Below are 19,763 nucleotides of genomic sequence, written 5' to 3'. Positions count from 1 at the left end.
TCTCTATACTACTTTTTCCATAATAAATAATATATAATCTAATAATATATATATTTTTTTATAAAACGCAGCCATTTTTCACTGACTGGGACACTAAGCAGAGACACCAGATATTATTCATAAAGGGGGCTTTCTAATACTATGCAAATCAGTGTTAAAGGGAATCTCCGCTTTTGATCATCACATAATTCATTTCTGCATATATCTTTATAGCGCCCAAGACTCCCTTTTTCAGACACAGAGCTTTAAATCTCCTTCACAGATAACATGCTGTGTTCCTGCAGCTGCCACTAGAGGGAGCTGAGGAGTCATTCTTTCATCCTTTCCCATTAGAGTAGTACAAGGAATATGGACTGGAAATAAATAAACTTTTTGTATGATTAATGTTTGAATTTCTGTCTGCATGAAGGGGTGAGGCTCCTGTTACTACCTCATATTAAAGGGGTTTTCTAGGACTTTTTAACTGGATAGGTCATCAGTATCTGACCTTTCTGACCCCACCGATCAGCCGTTTGAGAAGGCCCGGTGGTCTTGTGAGTGCCGCTGCCTTCTCACAGCTCACCAAGCACAGCACTGTAGATAGTATATCGGCTGTGCTTGGTACTGCAGCTCAGCCTCATTCAGGTGAATAATACTGAGCAGCGCCTAGGCCACGTGACCGCTGTATGTGACGTCACTGGCCTAGGCTAAGCAGCGCTCACAGGAGGCCCGATGCCTTCTCAAACAGCTGTTCGGTGGGGTGTCCTGAGTGTTGGACCCACACCGATCAGATACTACCCAGGGGATAGGTCATCAGTTAAATTGTCTCAGAAAACCCCTTTAATATAAACAAAAAGGAATATTCGTCAGTGTAGTTTTCCTGTGATGTCAGCGCATGTTATTGTGTGCTCAGGTCACCGCAGAGATGAGGTCGATCTGCTCCACCAACAGCCACGTCACCTTCCCAGCAATAAAGAGAAAATCTGCCAACCTGCCAGACTCTTTACTGGTTTGTTAAGAAGCAAATGAATAATATTAATCCACAAAAAGCGTTTAACCTGTTCCTAACCAGTGATGAAAATGTACGTTATGAGCAGCCGTTTCATACCTTTTTATCATGACGATTTTCCAGGTGCCATCAGTGTGCCTGTGAGATCAGTGGCGCGAGCAGGGCCGGGGCAGGGGAAAATGCCAATCCCAGCAACTAACCCCTTGATTGCTGTGATCAAATATTATTGCAGCACAGTACAAGGAAGAGTAACCCCTTCTAGCAATGGCGTTCGGTCCCAGGGCCGTAATTGCCGGGGATGGCATCACCATGGAGACAGCTCCGGACCTAATTAGGGAATATTTGTAGTTTTTCCAATAGGCGGGTGTGCATATCTCTGTGTACAGGCACAATATCCTGGCATGAAAGCATATTATTATTTAAAAATAAAAAAGGAAATACCCTATGACAAAAAAAACATCATTGAATGGCTCACAGATGCAATACCCTACCCCCGCCGCATTCTACAGTATGAACAATGAAGAGGCTGCAGCGCTGTCATCTGCTGCAGATATTACAGAGTAACGACACCCGGAAATATCGGCTCACACATAAAAATCATGTTAAAGGGTTTCTATCACTTCGTATGACATAATTAGCTGTCAGACACTAGCGATCCGCTAGTGTCTGCTCTGGCCAACCATCCTAATATAATAACTTTTGGGGCAGCCGTTTTGCAAAAAAAAAGAACTTTTATAAATATGCTAATGAGCCTCTAGGTGCTATGTGGGCGTCATTAGCACCTAGAGGCTCCGTCTACCTTCATAAACAGTCGCCGCCCAGCGCGTCCCTCCAGCCCGCCCATGTCCTCCGTTATGCGATCCTCCGTGTGACGCAGCGGACGAATTCTCGCGCATGCGCCATGCGCGGCTGTATTCGGCGCATGCGCAGTGAATGTCTGACCGCTTCCCTGCTCAGACATCTCCACTGCGCCTGTTCCTTGGAGCACTATGACGTCATCGGCGCAGGCGCAGTGGAGATGTCTGAGCAGGGAAGCGGTCAGACATTCACTGCGCATGCGCCAAATACAGCCGCGCATGGCGCATGCGCGAGAATTCGTCCGCTGCGTCACACGGAGGATCGCATAACGGAGGACATGGGCGGGCTGGAGGGACGCGCTGGGCGGTGGCTGTGTATGAAGGTAGACGGAGCCTCTAGGTGCTAATGACGCCCACATAGCACCTAGAGGCTCATTAGCATATTTATAAAAGTTCTTTTTTTTAGCAAAACGGCTGCCCCAAAAGTTATTATATTAGGATGGTTGGCCAGAGCAGACACTAGCAGATCACTAGTGTCTGACAGCTAATTATGTCATACGAAGTGATAGAAACCCTTTAATGCTTTATTTCCAGCCCTGTCGTGAAGAATAGAAAACTTAATTGGTTGCTGTGGGCAAGTTGACATGTCTTAACGAGAACCTGTCACCTCTCCTAACCTGTATGTTGTAGCAAATAATTGTGTTCCCCCCTAATATATAACAATTCTCCAATATCCTTTCCAAATGCTCTGTGTTGTTCCATTCCTCTGTTCTTCCTACTGCAAGTTTATAAAAAAAATTGTCAACTGGGTGTTACCAGGTGGAGGTGTGTTACTGCGCACGCTCACACTGTGCAATCAGTGCTGCCAGTGTCCCGTTGGCAAGGGGAATGGTAACACCTGGTTGGCAATTTATTCATATTCATTCATCTCTCGGAGGAATAACAGAGGAATGGCACAACACAGAATTGTAAGGAAAGATGCTACAGAATTGTTATTTTGTGGAGAATATGAGTTTTACTAAAACAGACATGTCGGGATAGGTGACAGGACCTGTTCAGTGCATAAGGACCATTGGTTTCATACTTCTGCTGCGCCACAAACAGAAGAGCTGTTACTATTACAGATTTTGTTTGCAGAGTTAAAAAGACAAAAGAATACCATATGCAAAGTATACAGGCACTCTGGGGGCAGCTCTCAGAGATACAGATCAAATGAAGGGCTGCGGACAGATATGGCTGATATTTTCTGTTGTGCAAAACCATAAAATCTGCGCCAAAATCTGCATACTGTATGTTACCTGTGGATTTTGCTGCCGATTTCGCCCTATGCATTGCTAAAGGTGAAATGAGCAACAGAATCAACATGCTTTAGATTTGGAAATCATAGAATCCCGGACCCACCTATCCCTTGGTTGAACTTGATGGAATCTGTATTAAAGGGGTATTCCCATCACATACAATGGGGGCATATCGCTAGGATATTCCCCCATTGTCTGATAGGTGCAGGTCCCACCACTGGGACCCGCACCTACAAGGAGAACGGAGCTGGGAGAGCTGTGGCTGGAGGCCCCTGGGTTTCCCGGGGTCTGTCCGTCAGCCACCAAGCGCTGCTCCCATAGAAGTGAATAGGAGCGCACGCGTGGCCCCTGCTCCCATTCATTTCTATGGGGCAGATGGAAATAGCCAAGCCAGCGCTCGGTTATTTTCAGCGGCCCCATTGAAAGGAATGGAGGGTGGCTGCGCATGCGCAGTGCGCCCTACATTCATTTCCCTCCTCCGTTCTTGTAGGTGCAGGTCCCAGACAGTGGGGGCATATCCTAGCGATCTGTCCCCATTGTATGTGATGGTAAAACCCCTTTAACTATGTAACAAATTCCATCTTCCACGTTTCCATACAGTAGACGTGTTCGCTGTCACTTAGATTATATGATACATGTGATGTATGTAAAGCGCTGCGGAATATGGTGGCGCTATATAAATAAGTATTATTATTATTATTATCTCTGAGCATGAGGTTCTGCTATTAGACTGTAAACCTTAGTAATTCATTCATTGATTGACTTTCTTTCTTTTTGTCAGGAGAAGCCCAGATATCCAAGCAAAAGAGGAATTGTGGAAGCACATTCAGTAAGAGTTCGCTGTATATTCCTTTACTGCAGAATGTACCTGAGAATCTTTTACACATCTACAGGGAGAAGATGTCAGTCTTCAGCAGAAACGTGCAGGCCTCTTAGTGAATTTATTGCTGTCAGGCCATTCAGAAAAGGAAATCTATGGCAGCTATGAGTAAAGTTATAGTAAATGTGTCGGACTTCCGGAGTAGCAAAAAAAAAAAAAAACAACAACAAAAAGTTGCAAATGTTAGTGGAAAAATGGCATGTGCCATAATTTATCATTTTGGCTTGTATAAAGACATCATGATTTTTTTTGTCATGTTTTCCGCATAGGCTTCTCAATAGCTAAAATAAAAGGCTGGAAAAATGGCATATCTAGAGCATGCATGAGGTTGACCCAAAAATGCACCGAAAGTGAACAAAAATGCCACAAAATGCATTGTATTGTGCTTAATATTCCCTATTGAGTTACAGCTGATATTTGTCAATGACTTTTTGTTCAAAAAAAAAACTCCAGGAAAAACACTGCAAAAACTCTGGGAAAAATGCCATGTGTGATGCCACCCTTATGCTCATTATTACTCATTGTCATTAACATACACATCCTCCAGTCACAGTCCCACGTACTGTCATTTCTCACACTCCCACATCACACCACATCAGACGCCTACAACCACATTACCACTTTTTGTATCGCTCCTTACAATCCATGCTTCATGTCCACTCCTTGAACTTTTGTTTTCTTTAGCTCATACCCAATAAAACCAGTAGATCCAGTGGTTGACATTAATGGTTATAATAGGTCATAATAATGCTCCTGATGCAACCACTATAACTAGCAGGTCCTATGGCTGTCCTGATACTGATCTTGGCTTTTTCAATTTTGCTGATGTTCCACAAGGCAATTAAAGGGGTTCTCCTATATTGATGACCTATCCTCAGATCAATATCAGATTGGCGGGAGTCCGACACCCGGCACCCTTTCCGATCAGCGGTATGAGGAGACGGTGTGAACGTGCAGTCTCCTTTCTCCCTTCCTGCTAGGTCATCCATATAGGAGAGCTCGGAGAAGCACCATTATATAGAGACTGCACCACAGACAAGGTTACAAGGTCAAATCTACTACTTTGGGGTATTTGCTGCTATCCCATGAGTTGTGAACTTCAGTGCCAGGAAGCAGTCTATTAAAGGGGTTACCTCAATTCTTCAAACAATAACCCCTACATCTTAAAGAAGTTGTCAAGCAAATGAAGCAAAAGATATTAATTTCATAACTGTTTCTGTTCTGATGCTGTACATCGCCATTGCTCTCTGCTTCCTAGTCCCTCTCAACACAGAGGAAATGCCCGAATTGCTGACCCAGGCAGGTCACCTCTGAGGCATTTTGCCATAAGACCTTTTTTTCTTAAATTTTGTAACCAGTCAACTGCCTATGATAAGGAAGCAGCAGCACTGGTGGTGGCTATGGGATATACAGAAATTTCCACTGTGCACTGCATCTGAAGGACAGTAAGTGACGCTAGTAATGTCACCAGAAGATATTTGCTAAAATGGATGCTGTAGCGTTTAATACTTATACCTAACTCAATCCATTAGACTCTGAATCTGAGATGATTTCATTAGTTACAATTATCAGTCATGCCGTTGCTGTTTATATGTAATTACCAAAATGTTCAGATCTGGAAATTGTTCATTTGCAGGAAGGAACTGGTCGACCCCTCAGGCTTATCTGCAGAACAATTAAAGGAAATTCCGTACATGAAGATAGAGTAAGTTAATTAACCTTAAATGCACCCACTGCTAGCAGAAGGCTTCTTAAAGCAGTACTGCGGAGGAAAAAGATTTTTTCTATACATGAGACCATATAATGCACATGAAGCACTTGTCGCAAGTTGTGTTGGAAATATCACTGAAATAAATGAAGGACATTCGTTGATCACAGTTATGTTATAAAAGGGGTCTCCACCTTTTGAACAAATTTTTTGGTCCCCCCTTCCCCACCGGACCTGTGGATGGAAGCATACTTACCTGCTCCCCACCGCTCAGTTACAGGTCCTTCCATTTGTGGTGCTCCCGTCCCCGCTTATCAACTTCAGGAATAGATGGGGGTCACATGCGCCGCAGCAGTGGTGACTTGTACCTCAAGATAGATGTCACTGGGTCAAGCGCCACTTGCGGGGCACATCGCCTATGCAGCCAGTCATTTGCTGCAACTATGTGAACAGAAGGAGCCAGTACAAGTAGCAGGGGTATTATGTTTCCCTCCAAAGGCGTGGGGGGGGCGGTTACCAAAAGGTGGAGAACACCTTTAAAGTATGGTACATATCTTCAGTTGCATCATTTTAGCTTAAATGGAATCTGTCACCATGATCTTGGACAATTATCTGCAACGCTCGTTCATCGGGTAATATGATCGTTCATGTGGTCACCAAAATCATTGTTTGCTGGCAGCAGATTGTGCTGTCTAAACACACTCTGCTGCCAGCTATGGCATTAACGGTCACTCCTCCATATACTGTGGAGGAGATCACTGCATGTAATAGCAGCAGTCTCTGTCACTGACGAGCAGGCCATTGGCAGGAAGGAGTGCTTCCTTCCCGACAATCGTCTGCTTAATCTGATAGGAGAAAGGGACCTTAAAGGTAACCTGTCATGTGGATATTTGATTATAATCTAACTAATTATATACAATCATTAACTACTAAAAAGTACCTTAGATGTATTCACTTACTGGTGTGACAGATGGTTACCTCATAATATACACACAAAGATGCCGCAATGCCGCATGCTAATGAACTGATTTGAGTCCAGCGTGATGTCAGTGAGTCCAGCGTTTTTTAATTCAGAGCTATAGCCACTCCCCTGCCCACCTGCTGCTGATTCATATGGAAAATAACTGTCAATCAGCAGCAGGTAGGCGGGGAGAGTCAGGAGCTCATGAATATTCAGGACTCATCATTATCAGCTGGAGCTTTTCAATACAAGATATTGGCAGATTGACTGCAGGGCCGGCGCCACCAGTAAGGCGACTTAGGCAGTCGCCTAGGGCGCCATCTAGCAGGGGGCGCCCTTTTGCGGTGTTAAAAAAAAAAGAAAGAAAAGTTGGTTATATAAGTTCGGGCGGCCGGCCGGCGGCGCCCCTCATGCTGCGCCTCCTGAGCGCTTGCCGCTCTAAAGAATCTCCGGCTCAGTGCTGCGCAGCCTGCTGTGTCTGCTCTGTGCTACTGCTGTTGTTAATGTAGCGTGGCCGAGCTCTGTTTGGTCCGCGGTACAGGAGCTTTTGTTTCCTGTACCCGGCCGGACTGACAGGAAGTGCTCACTTAGTGTGCACTTCCTGTCAGTCCGGCCGGGTACAAGAAACAAATGCTCCTGTACCGCGGACCGAACAGAGCTCGGCCACGCTACACTAGAGGTGACAAGGGAGGGGGGGTGTAGAATGAGAGTGACAAGGGGGGGGGGGTGTAGAATGAGAGCGACAAGGGGGGGGGGTGTAAAATGAGAGTGACAAGGGGGGGGGGTGTAAAAGGAGAGTGACGAGGGGGGGGGGGGGGAAATCGACAGTGACAAGGGGGGGGGTGTAAAATGAGAGTGACAAGGGGGGTGGTGTAAAATGACAGTGACAAGGGGGGTGCAAAATGAGAGTGACGGGGGGGGGGGGTAAAATGAGAGTGACAAGGGGGGTGCAAAATGAGAGTGACAAGGGGGGGTGTAAAATGAGTGACAAGGGGGGGGTGCAAAATGAGAGTGACAGGGGGGGGTAAAATGAAAGTGACAAGGGGGGGTGCAAAATGAGAGTGACAAGGGGGGGGTGTAAAATGAGAGTGACAAGGGGGGGTGTAAAATGAGAGTGACAAGGGGGGGTGTAAAATGAGAGTGACAAGGGGGGGGTGTAAAATGAGAGTGACAAGGGGGGGGTGTAAAATGAGAGTGACAAGGGGGGGGTGTAAAATGAGAGTGACAAGGGGGTGCAAAATGAGAGTGACAGGGGGGGGTAAAATGAAAGTGACAAGGGGGGGTGCAAAATGAGAGTGACAAGGGGGGGGTGTAAAATGAGAGTGACAAGGGGGGGTGTAAAATGAGAGTGACAAGGGGGGGTGTAAAATGAGAGTGACAAGGGGGGGGTGTAAAATGAGAGTGACAAGGGGGGGGTGTAAAATGAGAGTGACAAGGGGGGGGTGTAAAATGAGAGTGACAAGGGGGTGTAAAATGAGAGTGACAAGGGGGGGTAAAATGAGAGTGACAAGGGGGGGTAAAATGAGAGTGACAAGGGGGGGTAAAATGAGAGTGACAAGGGGGGTGTAAAATGAGAATGACAAGGGAGGAGGGGGGGTGTAAAATGAGAGTGACAAGGGGGGTGTAAAATGAGAATGACAAGGGAGGAGGGGGGGTGTAAAATGAGAGTGACAAGGGGGGTGTAAAATGAGAGTGACAAGGGGGGGTGCAAAATGAGAGTGACAAGGGGGGGTGCAAAATGAGAGTGACAAGGGGGGGTAAAATGAGAGTGACAAGGGGGGGTAAAATGAGAGTGACAAGGGGGGGTAAAATGAGAGTGACAAGGGGGGGTAAAATGAGAGTGACAAGGGGGGGGGGTAAAATGAGAATGACAAGGGAGGAGGGGGGGTGTAAAATGAGAGTGACAAGGGGGGTGTAAAATGAGAGTGACAAGGGGGGTGTAAAATGAGAGTGACAAGGGGGGTGTAAAATGAGAATGACAAGGGAGGAGGGGGGGGTGTAAAATGAGAGTGACAAGGGGGGTGTAAAATGAGAATGACAAGGGAGGAGGGGGGGTGTAAAATGAGAGTGACAGGGGGGGGTGTAAAATGAGAGTAACAAGGGGGGGGTGTAAAATGAGAGTAACAAGGGGGGGGTGTAAAATGAGAGTGACAAGGGGGGGTGTAAAATGAGTGACAAGGGAGGAGGGGGGTGTAAAATGAGAGTGACAAGGGAGGGGGGTAGAATGAGAGTGACAAGGGAGGGGGGTAGAATGAGAGTGACAAGGGAGGGGGGTAGAATGAGAGTGACAAGGGAGGGGGGTAGAATGAGAGTGACAAGGGAGGGGGGTAGAATGAGAGTGACAAGGGAGGGAGGGGGGGAAGAGAGTGACAAGGGAGGGAGGGGGGGAGAGAGTGACAAGGGAGGGAGGGGGGAGAGAGTGACAAGAGAGGGAGGGGGAGAGAGTGACAAGGGAGGGAGGGGGGGAGAGAGTGACGAGGGAGGGAGGGGGGGAGAGAGTGACGAGGAAGGGAGGGGGGGAGAGAGTGACGAGGGAGGGAGGGGGGGAGAGAGTGACGAGGGAGGGAGGGGGGGAGAGAGTGACGAGGGAGGGAGGGGGGGAGAGAGTGACGAGGGAGGGAGGGGGGGAGAGAGTGACGAGGGAGGGAGGGGGGGAGAGAGTGACGAGGGAGGGAGGGGGGGAGAGAGTGACGAGGGAGGGAGGGGGGAGAGAGTGACGAGGGAGGGGGGAGAGAGTGACGAGGGAGGGAGGGGGGGGAGAGTGACGAGGGAGGGGGGGGAGAAGAGAGTGACGAGGGAGGGAGGGGGGAGAAGAGAGTGACGAGGGGGGGAGAGTGACAAGGGAGGGAGGGGGGAGAGTGACAAGGGAGGGGGGGGCAGAGTGACAAGGGAGGGAGGGGGGGGAGAAGAGAGTGACGAGGGAGGGGGGGGAGAAGAGAGTGACGAGGGAGGGAGGGGGGGAGAAGAGAGTGACGAGGGAGGGAGGGGGGGAGAAGAGAGTGACGAGGGAGGGAGGGGGGGAGAAGAGAGTGACGAGGGAGTCCCCAGAGCCAGACTGCAGCCAGAGACCAGATCATCTTATTGTCCTGGTGGTAAGTAGACAATGCAATATGTTTATTATGTAATTGTTTAGTTATTAATACTACATTGGAAACTAATTTACCTCACATTTAGGGTCCATTCACACATCCGTGTGTGTTTTGCGGATCCACAAAACACGGACAGTGGCAATGTGCGTTCCACATTTTGCGGACCGCACATTGCCGGCACTAAGAGAATATGCCTGTTCTTGTCCGCTATTGCGGACAAGAATAGGACATGTTCTATTTTTTTCAGGATCGGAATTGCGGATCCGGGTCCGCAATTCCGTTCTGCAAAAAGGGACAGCTACAAGAAGCTAGATTAACCGTAAGGGAAACATAGCAGTTCTTTTAATTTAAAAGCTTAGAAAGGGGTGGAACATATGTGATGTCATGATATGGGCAGATCATCTAATATGGGGGGGGGGCGGCAATTTTTATCTTGCCTAGGGCGGCAAAAATCCTTGCACCGGCCCTGATTGACTGGGTCAATTAAAGAAAGTGACCCAGCATTTTGCTAAGAGAATCAGTCACTTATTTATGTTGCCCTTAGTTAGGACACCATAAAACTGGTGACAGGTTCCCTTTAAGGCTGCATTCACACGTCTGTGTTTTTTTTTTTATGATCATACTAAAATTGTCAGTGTTTCATGAAGATGTCTGCGGAGGGTCATTGTGTCCATTTTTGTGCGCTGTCACTTGCACTGCTAGGCAGAAAAAAGGATCTCCAGAGCATCTCCTATCAATAGTCAGTGAAAACCAATGACAGAACGCAGATGCCATCCATGTTCTGTCAGTCACTGACCCATAGACTATTGGGGTTTTGGTCTATATCATGGACCAAAGTAGTGCATGTCTCCATAGTTTTTTTGCTGACCCAGTCAGTGGAACAACCTGGATATGTGAACGAACACATTACAATCAATGAACATTATTGACTGATGTGGGAATAAGCCCTTTATCTGTACTCACATGTCAGTGAATCATGGGACAAATTCAGACCTTTTGGACATTGCCACAGATTAAATACTGATGTTTTTGCAGACGTGGACGTGTGAACAAGGCCTCCCACGTGCAGTTTTGTTTGGGTCAATAGATATAAAACAGAGAAGTATAGGTCTTCCATTTTTGCTTTTCATTTATTTTGGATATATGTCTGGCTTTGGTTAAAGAAAACCTTTATACCAATGACCTCTATACCAGATACAGTCTGTCATTAATATAGAAATATGCCTGTATTTACAGTATATGACATTTTGTGCTGCCCCGTGTAAACTGTAAGTTCTCACTGTACTGTAAGTCGTGTCATTTTGGTTTTGTCTAGGACTCAAGGTGATCCTATACGTATCAGACACTCTCACTCCCCCCGAAGCTTCCGCCAGTACAGGAAATCACAGTGTTCTGACGGTGAAAGATCAGTTCTGTCTGAAGTCAAGTAAGTTCTGGAAACGCATTTAATGAGAACAGTAACTAGTAGCTAAAGGGGTGCAGGTGATCAGTGGGTTCAAAGAGCCCTAAGCACATGGCATTTAGAAGGCCCTGGTTCAGATTTTTTTTTTTTTTTGTGAGGCCCAGAATCTTGAAGTTATACTTCAACGACTGTCCTCCGATATGTTTTAATGGTTCAGTACTTTTTATGGTAAAATATATAGTACTGTGCAAATGTTTAGATAGGTGTGGGAAAAAAAGCTTTAAAAATAGAAGTTTATCAGTTAACATAATACAAAGTGAATAAACAAGAGAAATCATTATCAAATCAATATTCGGTGTGACCACCCTTTGCCTTCAGCATCACTTCTTCTAGGTACAATTTGGTTCATCTAGTTTTAGAAAAATGCACAGCACCTAACTCGCCAAAGGGCCTTAGTGGGAAAGGGGTGTAGACTAGGATGTGACATTTTGCACCAAATTGTGCCTCAATTTTGGCATAACATTCTGCTGTACACTAACCCAACCACTAGACAGGAGTGTCTATCCTGCACCAAATCTATCATCCAGCCTGAGGCACTGTGATAAACTGGTGCATATCCAGACAGCCATCTACAAGATTATTAAGGGGGTTTTCCTGGAGTAAAATACTGACCTATCTTCATCTTCAGGAAGGTCGCTAGTGTTAGGTCGGTGGGGCTCTGATCTAGGCACCCCAGTATCAGCTGTTTGGAGAGACCATCAAAGTCATGACTTATGTGAAGCCTAGTCCCATCATCAAGTGAATGAGCCTGGGCTCCAGTACCAACCTCAGCTACTGTACAAAGTACAGGGCTGTGCTTGGTAAGGAGGCCACAGCGCAGGAGTAAGATCCCACCGATCAGATATTAATGACCTGTGCTGATAGTAAAATTTTCTACTGCTGGAAAATCTCTGTCTCCTTCACTGTCTCTTAAGATATGATGAATATAAACCTAGCCTAATTGAACTATATGTAGTTATTGTGACACTTTATTAGGTACCTTATGCTGTTATCTCTGAGGGCAGCATTGTGTAGTGACAGACACGCTGATAGTTTTTGAGTGCTTATATGTTAAACTGTGCAGCATGTGACTAGCATGGAGTCCAGTGGTACACATGATATGTGGGCTCCTCTGCCCTCCAGACTCTGATTGACAGGTATCTCCCTATGCACAGTAATAGGGAATAAGCTCCAATCAGCAGCTGGAGGGCAGGGGAAGCCCACATTTCATTGGACTCCTTGCTAGTCATGGACGAAGGTTCGCCGAAACGCGTGTTGGGGCTGGCGCCATCCTGGAGGAGGCACAGTATGGGTAATCGTTTTTTGTCCTGCACATTTTGCTTTTGATTATTGCACTTGCACTTTATTGGTTCCCTTTTCCTTTTGTGGACATATATAAACTATTCCCACTGTGTTCTCCTTCAGTAGATGTCACCTTTTTCCGCTGCACCTATACTTGGTTTTAACTAATACATTTTATTGGTAAATAAATACATATTGATTGCTAGCGGTCTATTTTAGAAACTGGTTACATTCCCCATGTAATAATAATTCTGGAGCATCTAGTCTTATCACTCTATATTGTGCCATTTCTCAAATATTCCTACTAGAATTTTATGGATGAAATAGCTGCTGCCAATTAATTCATAAAGTTCTAGGAGGAATAACAAAGGAATGGCACAACATAGCTATATGAAAAGATGCCCCAGAATCGTTAATACAATGGGAATGCAAGTCCTGTAGTTACTATATTAGGAGAGGTGACGGGTCCTCTTTAACATAAAATTACTCAAAATCGAATTCACATAAGGTTGCCTTCACACCCTCCAGATTTTGTTGCAGAAATTTCCACAACCGAAAATTTGTTCCATCTACCTAAATTGGGCTTGCCGCCCCATTGATATGAATGGAACTGATTTTCAGTTGTGGAAATTTCTGCAACCAAATCGTCAGCGTGTGAAGGCGGCGTTTCATAAGTAACAGACTACTGAAATCAGAGTCTGCCACTGCACAATGCTGCCCCCTCCCACGTTGCATGTTCATATACAGATAATGGTCCAGCACCATGTTGTAACCTTCAATATGGTCTTCGTTTTTGTTAAACCAATGATGACACCTGTATGTTTCTTTCAAAAGTGCGAAAACTGATCTTGTTCCACCTTTGACTGTGACACGAGCCTTGGATACCCATTGCACAACTGGACCTTCTTCACAGGTTAGTAAATCAAGGTTGCTTAAATCGTACATCAGTAGACACTTTGTGAACTACAAACCCTTTATAGATGATGAGGTCTCGTTTTGCCACTGTTTGGATATCACCTTCACTAGAACATGCATTTGATACAGTAATTCCAATTTGTATTTCAGAGACGAAACGGGTCCAAGGATAGTTTGATTGAAACTGGTGTTTCTCATGGTAAGGATGGAAAAAACAGTGTAAAAACCATAAAAGCAGCACAGACCGCTGAAACCTGACAATGGAAAATGGTGGTACTTCTGAACGGATTATCGATGGACCAAGAACCCCCATAAGTTCTATTTCCATGACAGACTAAATGGAGGGTCTTTTCAGACCCTGGTCTCGCTGGAGCCTACATCACAGTGATCATTAATAGCAGAGTTATTAACTGTGAGTGTTGTGGTCACTTCGCTGAAGAAAGTGTGGAAACCAAACACTCAACGACCTGAACAAAGCTTGTGTCTCATCCACCAGCCGCCAATGTTACAGTGAATACCACATATGCTGCTCCAGTGCCATTGTTACAAACCCCAGCTACACTTTTATGTGGTCTGTGACGACAAAAGCCAATCATGTCTAGCTGCCGGAATTTTTACACATTTGACGTTACACATACTTGTTTGGCACAATCTTAGCTGTTAGTTGCTACACGGGCATTTGGCCTATAGATGCTTGTATACCAAGTGATACATTATTTGTAAATTTGTTTTTTTTTATTTTGAGGACTTTGAATTTATTTTATTCTTGCAGTATTAAAATCCAAAAGTATTTAAGAATAAAAGTCTAGACAAAGATAAACTACTTGTATTTATTTAATCAGCCTATGACATGCTGCCACCAAGGACCGCACGGCCATTAAAGCCACAGAGAGGCAAACCAATTTTTTGGTGTTCATTGGTAACGGGCATGCGGTTTTGTGTTTTATAGTGTGACCATTAATACACCAAAAATACAAGACCACACATGTAGTATGAATTCATTCTTTATTTCATTGTAATAAGAATATTATAATAAAGACATAATAAATATGCAGTATGGACTAACAAAGTCCATACTGCATATTTTTTTATGTATTTATCAATTCAACCACACAGTGATTTTGGGTTATAGTTTTGGTGTTCCAGTGTGGCCATTAACAGTAAACCCAGAAATCAGCAGCAAGACCAGTGCCTTCTACAATAGGATGTTAAACAAATTAGTCTACCCTGGCAAATAGATTTAGGCTGCTTTCACACAAGTGTATTGAAATCTGCTTGGATTCCGGATGATATACCATCAGTATTGCTTCAGTGTTTCATCCAGATTTACATGTGTATTCCTTCCTTCAGATATGTTACGTATTTCATAAAATAACGCAAATTATAATCCTACCTGAGTAACAATTTACCATTAGCAGCGGATTCCAGTACATAAAACCCAGGTTATATGCATGGGCACTCAATGAACAGGCACTGTCCGTGTGGCGGGCGCTGATGGATGCAGACCCATTCAACTTGAATAAGTCTGCAATCTGTCTGCACCGCAGAAAAAGAGCATGTTCTATTTTTTTATTTTTTTTGCAGTGCGGAGGCAAAGATCGAAATGCCACGGAAGCACTACGTTCCGCTCCGTATCGCACACCCACTCACAGTGATACGGTGCGCACATAAGTGGTGCCCGTATATTGCAGGGCCGCAATACAGGCATGGCTGGCACATTTGTGTACATGAGCCCTTCCTAGAAAGCACCAACAGATTTACAATTCATGTAGTTTTTTTCCTTTGTAATACCAGAGGTCAGGGATCAGCAACCTTCGGCACTCCAGCTGCTGTGAAACTACAACTCCCAGCATGCAAACTTACTCGGCTGTTTGTTCTTGTAAATCCCACAGAAGTGAAAAAAGGATTCTCGGAGTTGTAGTTTTAGACCAGCTGGCGTGCCGGAGGTTGCTGACCACTGCCATAGGTAATGAGTCAAAAAGGCTGTGCACACATTTGTGTTTACAGGGACATTCACTGTTATACCAGGCACAATAGCCCAGATGTTACTAGTGTTTCTACCTGAAAAGGGCCTAGGACTTAAATAAAGGGGCATTACTAAAATTGCACCTAAATTTTGGTGAGCAAGTCTGTCATAGTAAGCAAACCAATAGTCTGTCTATCCCTGCACCAGATTTACCATTCAGCCTGAGCCAGAGCAGAACTTGGTTTAGGGTACTTTCACACTAGCGTTATTCTTTTCCGGCATTGAGTTCCGTCCTAGGGGCTCAATACCGGAAATACTTCAATTACTCTTACCGGTAATATGTTTTCCATGAGCCCATGACAGCACCTGTGAGAGATCCTCCCCCTTCGGGACAGGAAACAGGAACTTCCCAGATCTTTAAATTGGTCCACTGCCTTCCACCACTCAGTATTTGACAAGATTCATGCGACCAGCAATACACCTATATACAGTGAAACTAAGAACATAAGCAAAAAATAACACAAGGAAAACTGTGCCAAATAAATGCCCGGGCATATCTCCTCTTTACACAACACTTGACTATATATAGATATAGATTATTATATATAACAAAGAGTTGTGGGGTTTTCCTAAAGTCCTTCGTAGACTCTAAATATGTGCAGACACACCTTCTTACGTCTAAAGTATGAAAGGACTCTTCCCCCTCATTCTTCGGGTTTTAGAAACATAGAATGTGTCAGCAGATAAGAACCATTTGGCCCATCTAGTCTGCCCAATATACTGAATACTATGAATAGCCCCTGGCCCTATCTTATATGAAGGATGGCCTTATGCCTTTCCCATGCATGCTTAAACTCCTTCACTGTATTTGCTGCTACCACTTCTGCAGGAAGGCTATTCCATGCATTCACTACTCTCTCAGTAAAGTAATACTTCCTGATATTACTTTTAAACCTTTGCCCCTCTAATTTAAAACTGTCCTCTTGTAGCAGTTTTTCTTCTTTTAAATATTCTCTCCTCTTTTACCTTGTTGATTCCCTTTATGTATTTAAAAGTTTCTATCATATCCCCTCTGTCTCATCTTTCTTCCAAGCTATACATGTTAAGGTCCTTTAATCTTTCCTGGTAAGTTTTATCCTTCAATCCATGTACCAGTTTAGTAGCTCTTCTCTGAACTCTCTCCAAAGTATCAATATCCTTCTGGAGATATGGTCTCCAGTACTGCGCACAATACTCTACTCTGTAGAGCGGCATGAGCACCTCCCTCTTTCTACTGGTAATTCCTCTCCCTTTACACCCAAGCATTCTGCTAGCATTTCCTGCTGCTCTATGACATTGCCTGCCTACCTTTAAGTCTTCTGAAATAATGACCCCTAAATCCCTTCCTCAGATACTGAGGTTAGGACTATCGCTGATTTTATATTCTGCTCTTGGGTTTTTACACCCCAGGTGCATTATCTTGCACTTATCAACATAAAATTTTAGTTGCCAGATTTTTTTACCATTCCTCTAGTTTTCCTAAATCCTTTTCCATTTGGTGTATCCCTCCAGGAACATCAACCCTGTTACAAATCTTTGTGTCATCAGCAAAAAGACACACCTTACCATCGAGGCCTTCTGAAATTTCGCTGATAAAGCTATTAAACAATATGGGTCCCAAAACAGATCCCTGAGGTACCCCACTGGTAACAATACCATGGTCTGAATATACTCCATTGACTACAACCCTCTGTTGTCTGTCCCTCAGCCACTGCCTAATCGATTCAACAATATGGGAGTCCAAGCCCAAAGACTGCAATTTATTGATAAGCCTTCTATGTGGGACAGTATCAAAAGCCTTACTAAAGTCTAGCTAAGCGATGTCTACTGCACCTCCTCCATCTATTATTTTAGTCACCCAATCAAAAAAAATCAATAAGATTAGTTTGACATGATCTCCCTGAAGTAAACCCATGCTGTTTTTCATCTTTCAATCCATGGGATTTTAGATGTTCCACAATCCTCTCCTTAAGTATGGTTTCCATTAATTTCCCCACTATTGATGTCAGGCTTACTGGCCTATAGTTGCCCGATTCCTCCCTACTACCTTTCTTGTGAATAGGCACAACATTTGCTAATTTCCAATCTTCTGGGACGACTCCTGTTGCCAGTGATTGGTTAAATAAATCTGTTAATGGTTTTGCTAGTTCACCGCTGAGCTCTTTTAATAGCTTTGGGTGTATCCCATCAGGCCCCTGTTACTTATCTGTATTAATTTTAGACAGCTGACTTAGAAACCTCTTCCACAGCAGAAGTATTCATTGAGGCAGTCAGCTAGTTCTTTATCTTCTTCCATATACCTTCCTTCTTTCGTTTTTAATTTGGTAATTCCTTGTTTATTTCCTTTTTTCATTTATGTATCTGAAGAATGCCTTATCGCCTTTTTCCCCTGACTGAGCTAATTTCTCTTCTGCCTGTGCTTTAGAAGCTCTTATAACTTGTTTGGCCTCTCTCTGCTGAATCTTATAAATTTGCCAGTCATCCTATTTTTTTTTTTTTATAATTCCTAAATGCTATCTTTTTGTTTTTAATGATTTTGGCCACTTCTGCCGAGTACCACAGTGGTCTCTTCCTTTTTTTTGCTTTTACTGACAAGCCTAATGCAATTTTCTGTTGCCTTCAATAGTGCCACTTTTAAGTATTCCCATTTCTCCTGGACTCCAATGAAACTGTTCCAATCTGATAGGGACTCGTATACCACTAATCTAATTTAAGAAAAGTCAGTTTTTCTAAAATCTAAAACTTTTGTTTTTGTGTGGTGTGACTCAGTCACTGTACTTCTAGTAAACCACACTGACTGGTGATCACTAGATCCCAAGCTTTCCCCTACAGTAATATCATATACCAAATTCCCATTTGTGAATACTAAATCTAAAATGGCCTCCTTCCGGGTTGGCTCAACTACTTGCTGTAGAGATAATCCCAGTAGGGAATTTTGAATATCTGTACTCCTGGCAGAACTAGCTATTTTGGTTTTCCAGTTTACATCAGGAAGATTGAAGTCTCCTATAATGATAACTTCCACCTTCAAGGTCATTTTAGCTATTTCCTCAACTAGTAGATTATCTAATTCGGGTTTTGACAAAAAGAGGGGAGAATTATTTCCTGAGATTTATGGAATACCGAAACTACTTTGGGTAGGAATGCAGGATCCGGTTTGAACACAATTCTATCCTCTAGAATTTGGGTATATGGGGGGGAAGATGACAAGGCGGATAGTTTTCCTACTAGTCTGGCATATGTAATGGCCACTAAAAATACAGTTTTATAGGATAGCATCTTTAAGGGGATGTCTCCAAGGGGCTCAAACGGGGCCTTAGTTAGAGCGGATAGCACCAAGTTAAGATCCCACGGGGCTGACTTAGATTTAACTGTAGGACATAGTCTAGAGCAGGCATGCCCAACCTGCGGCCCTCCAGCTGTTGGAAAACTACAACTCCCATAATTCCCGAACAGCCTACAGAAGAGCATGGTGGGAGTTGTAGTTTTAGAACAGCTGGAGGGCCGCAGGTTGAGTATCCCTGGTCTAGAGGAACCCTTAATAAACCTTTTGACCCAGGGATGAGTAGCTAATCTAAGTCAAAGAGAGCACTCAGTGCTGAGACCTGGACTTTGAGAGTGCTAGGTTTAAGCTTTTTGCTAAGGCCTTCCTGTAAGAAACTCAGAATTATGGGGATGTTGGGCGAGCTCAAATAAAGGCCTGGCCCTGCAAACTAAAGGAAGGTCTTCCATGCTCTGAAAGATTTCGGAGGTGATCTTTTTGCTACTAGCTAGAAGAGTCCCAATCACTTGTTCTGATAAACCTCTGTACCTGAAGAATTGCCTCTCAAAATCCCGGCTGTCAGGTGCAGGTTCTTCACCTCCGGATGATGTAGAGGGCCCTGATATAGTAGGTCCTGCCTTTCTGGAAGTATCCAGGGATCCGCTATTTATAGTCTCCTCAACCAGGCAAACCAGACTCTTCTCGGCCAGAACGGTGCTATTAGGATCACCATTGCCTGCTCCCTCCTGATATTCTGAATCACTCTGGGCAGTAGGCTGATGGGAGGAAACGCATAGACTAGGTCCTTCCCCCATGGTTGTGAGAGCGCATCTGTGCCTATAGACTGATCTTCCATGCTCAGAGAAAAGAATCTTTCCCATTTTTTGTTCTCTATCGAGGCAAATAGATCTATTGTGGGAGATCCCCATAGGGATTCTATTTGGTGAAATACCTCCTGATTTAGACACCAATTCGCCTGGCTAAATCTGTGCCTGCTGAGAAAGTCCGCCTGGTGATTCTCTGAGCCTTTCAAATGGACCGCTGAGACAGAAAGAGCTTTCCCCTGTATTAGCAAGAAGATCCTGGATGATAGCTGCATTAACTGAGGAGATCTTGT

The 19,763-nt window shown here is 44.5% G+C and overlaps 1 protein-coding gene across 2 annotated transcripts in view; it reads left to right on the top strand.

The window, feature by feature from the left end:
• The window catches only part of EPB41L4A (erythrocyte membrane protein band 4.1 like 4A), a 286,001-nt gene extending 271,817 nt beyond the window's left edge, over positions 1-14,184 (top strand). For both annotated transcript variants that reach the window (XM_040421621.1, XM_040421620.1), the window contains 5 exons: positions 3,865-3,912; positions 5,600-5,668; positions 11,037-11,147; positions 13,299-13,377; positions 13,530-14,184. In XM_040421621.1, the coding sequence (XP_040277555.1) occupies positions 3,865-3,912; positions 5,600-5,668; positions 11,037-11,147; positions 13,299-13,377; positions 13,530-13,637 (415 nt within the window). In that variant the 3' untranslated portion in view covers positions 13,638-14,184. The remainder of the gene's footprint in view (positions 1-3,864; positions 3,913-5,599; positions 5,669-11,036; positions 11,148-13,298; positions 13,378-13,529) is intronic.
• The last annotated feature ends 5,579 nt before the right edge of the window (positions 14,185-19,763 follow it).

This window comes from Bufo bufo, chromosome 2 (assembly GCF_905171765.1).
Source record: "Bufo bufo chromosome 2, aBufBuf1.1, whole genome shotgun sequence".
Classification (NCBI taxonomy): domain Eukaryota; kingdom Metazoa; phylum Chordata; class Amphibia; order Anura; family Bufonidae; genus Bufo; species Bufo bufo.
Note: the sequence above shows the minus strand (reverse complement) of the source record. Positions and strands in the feature narration are given on the sequence as shown.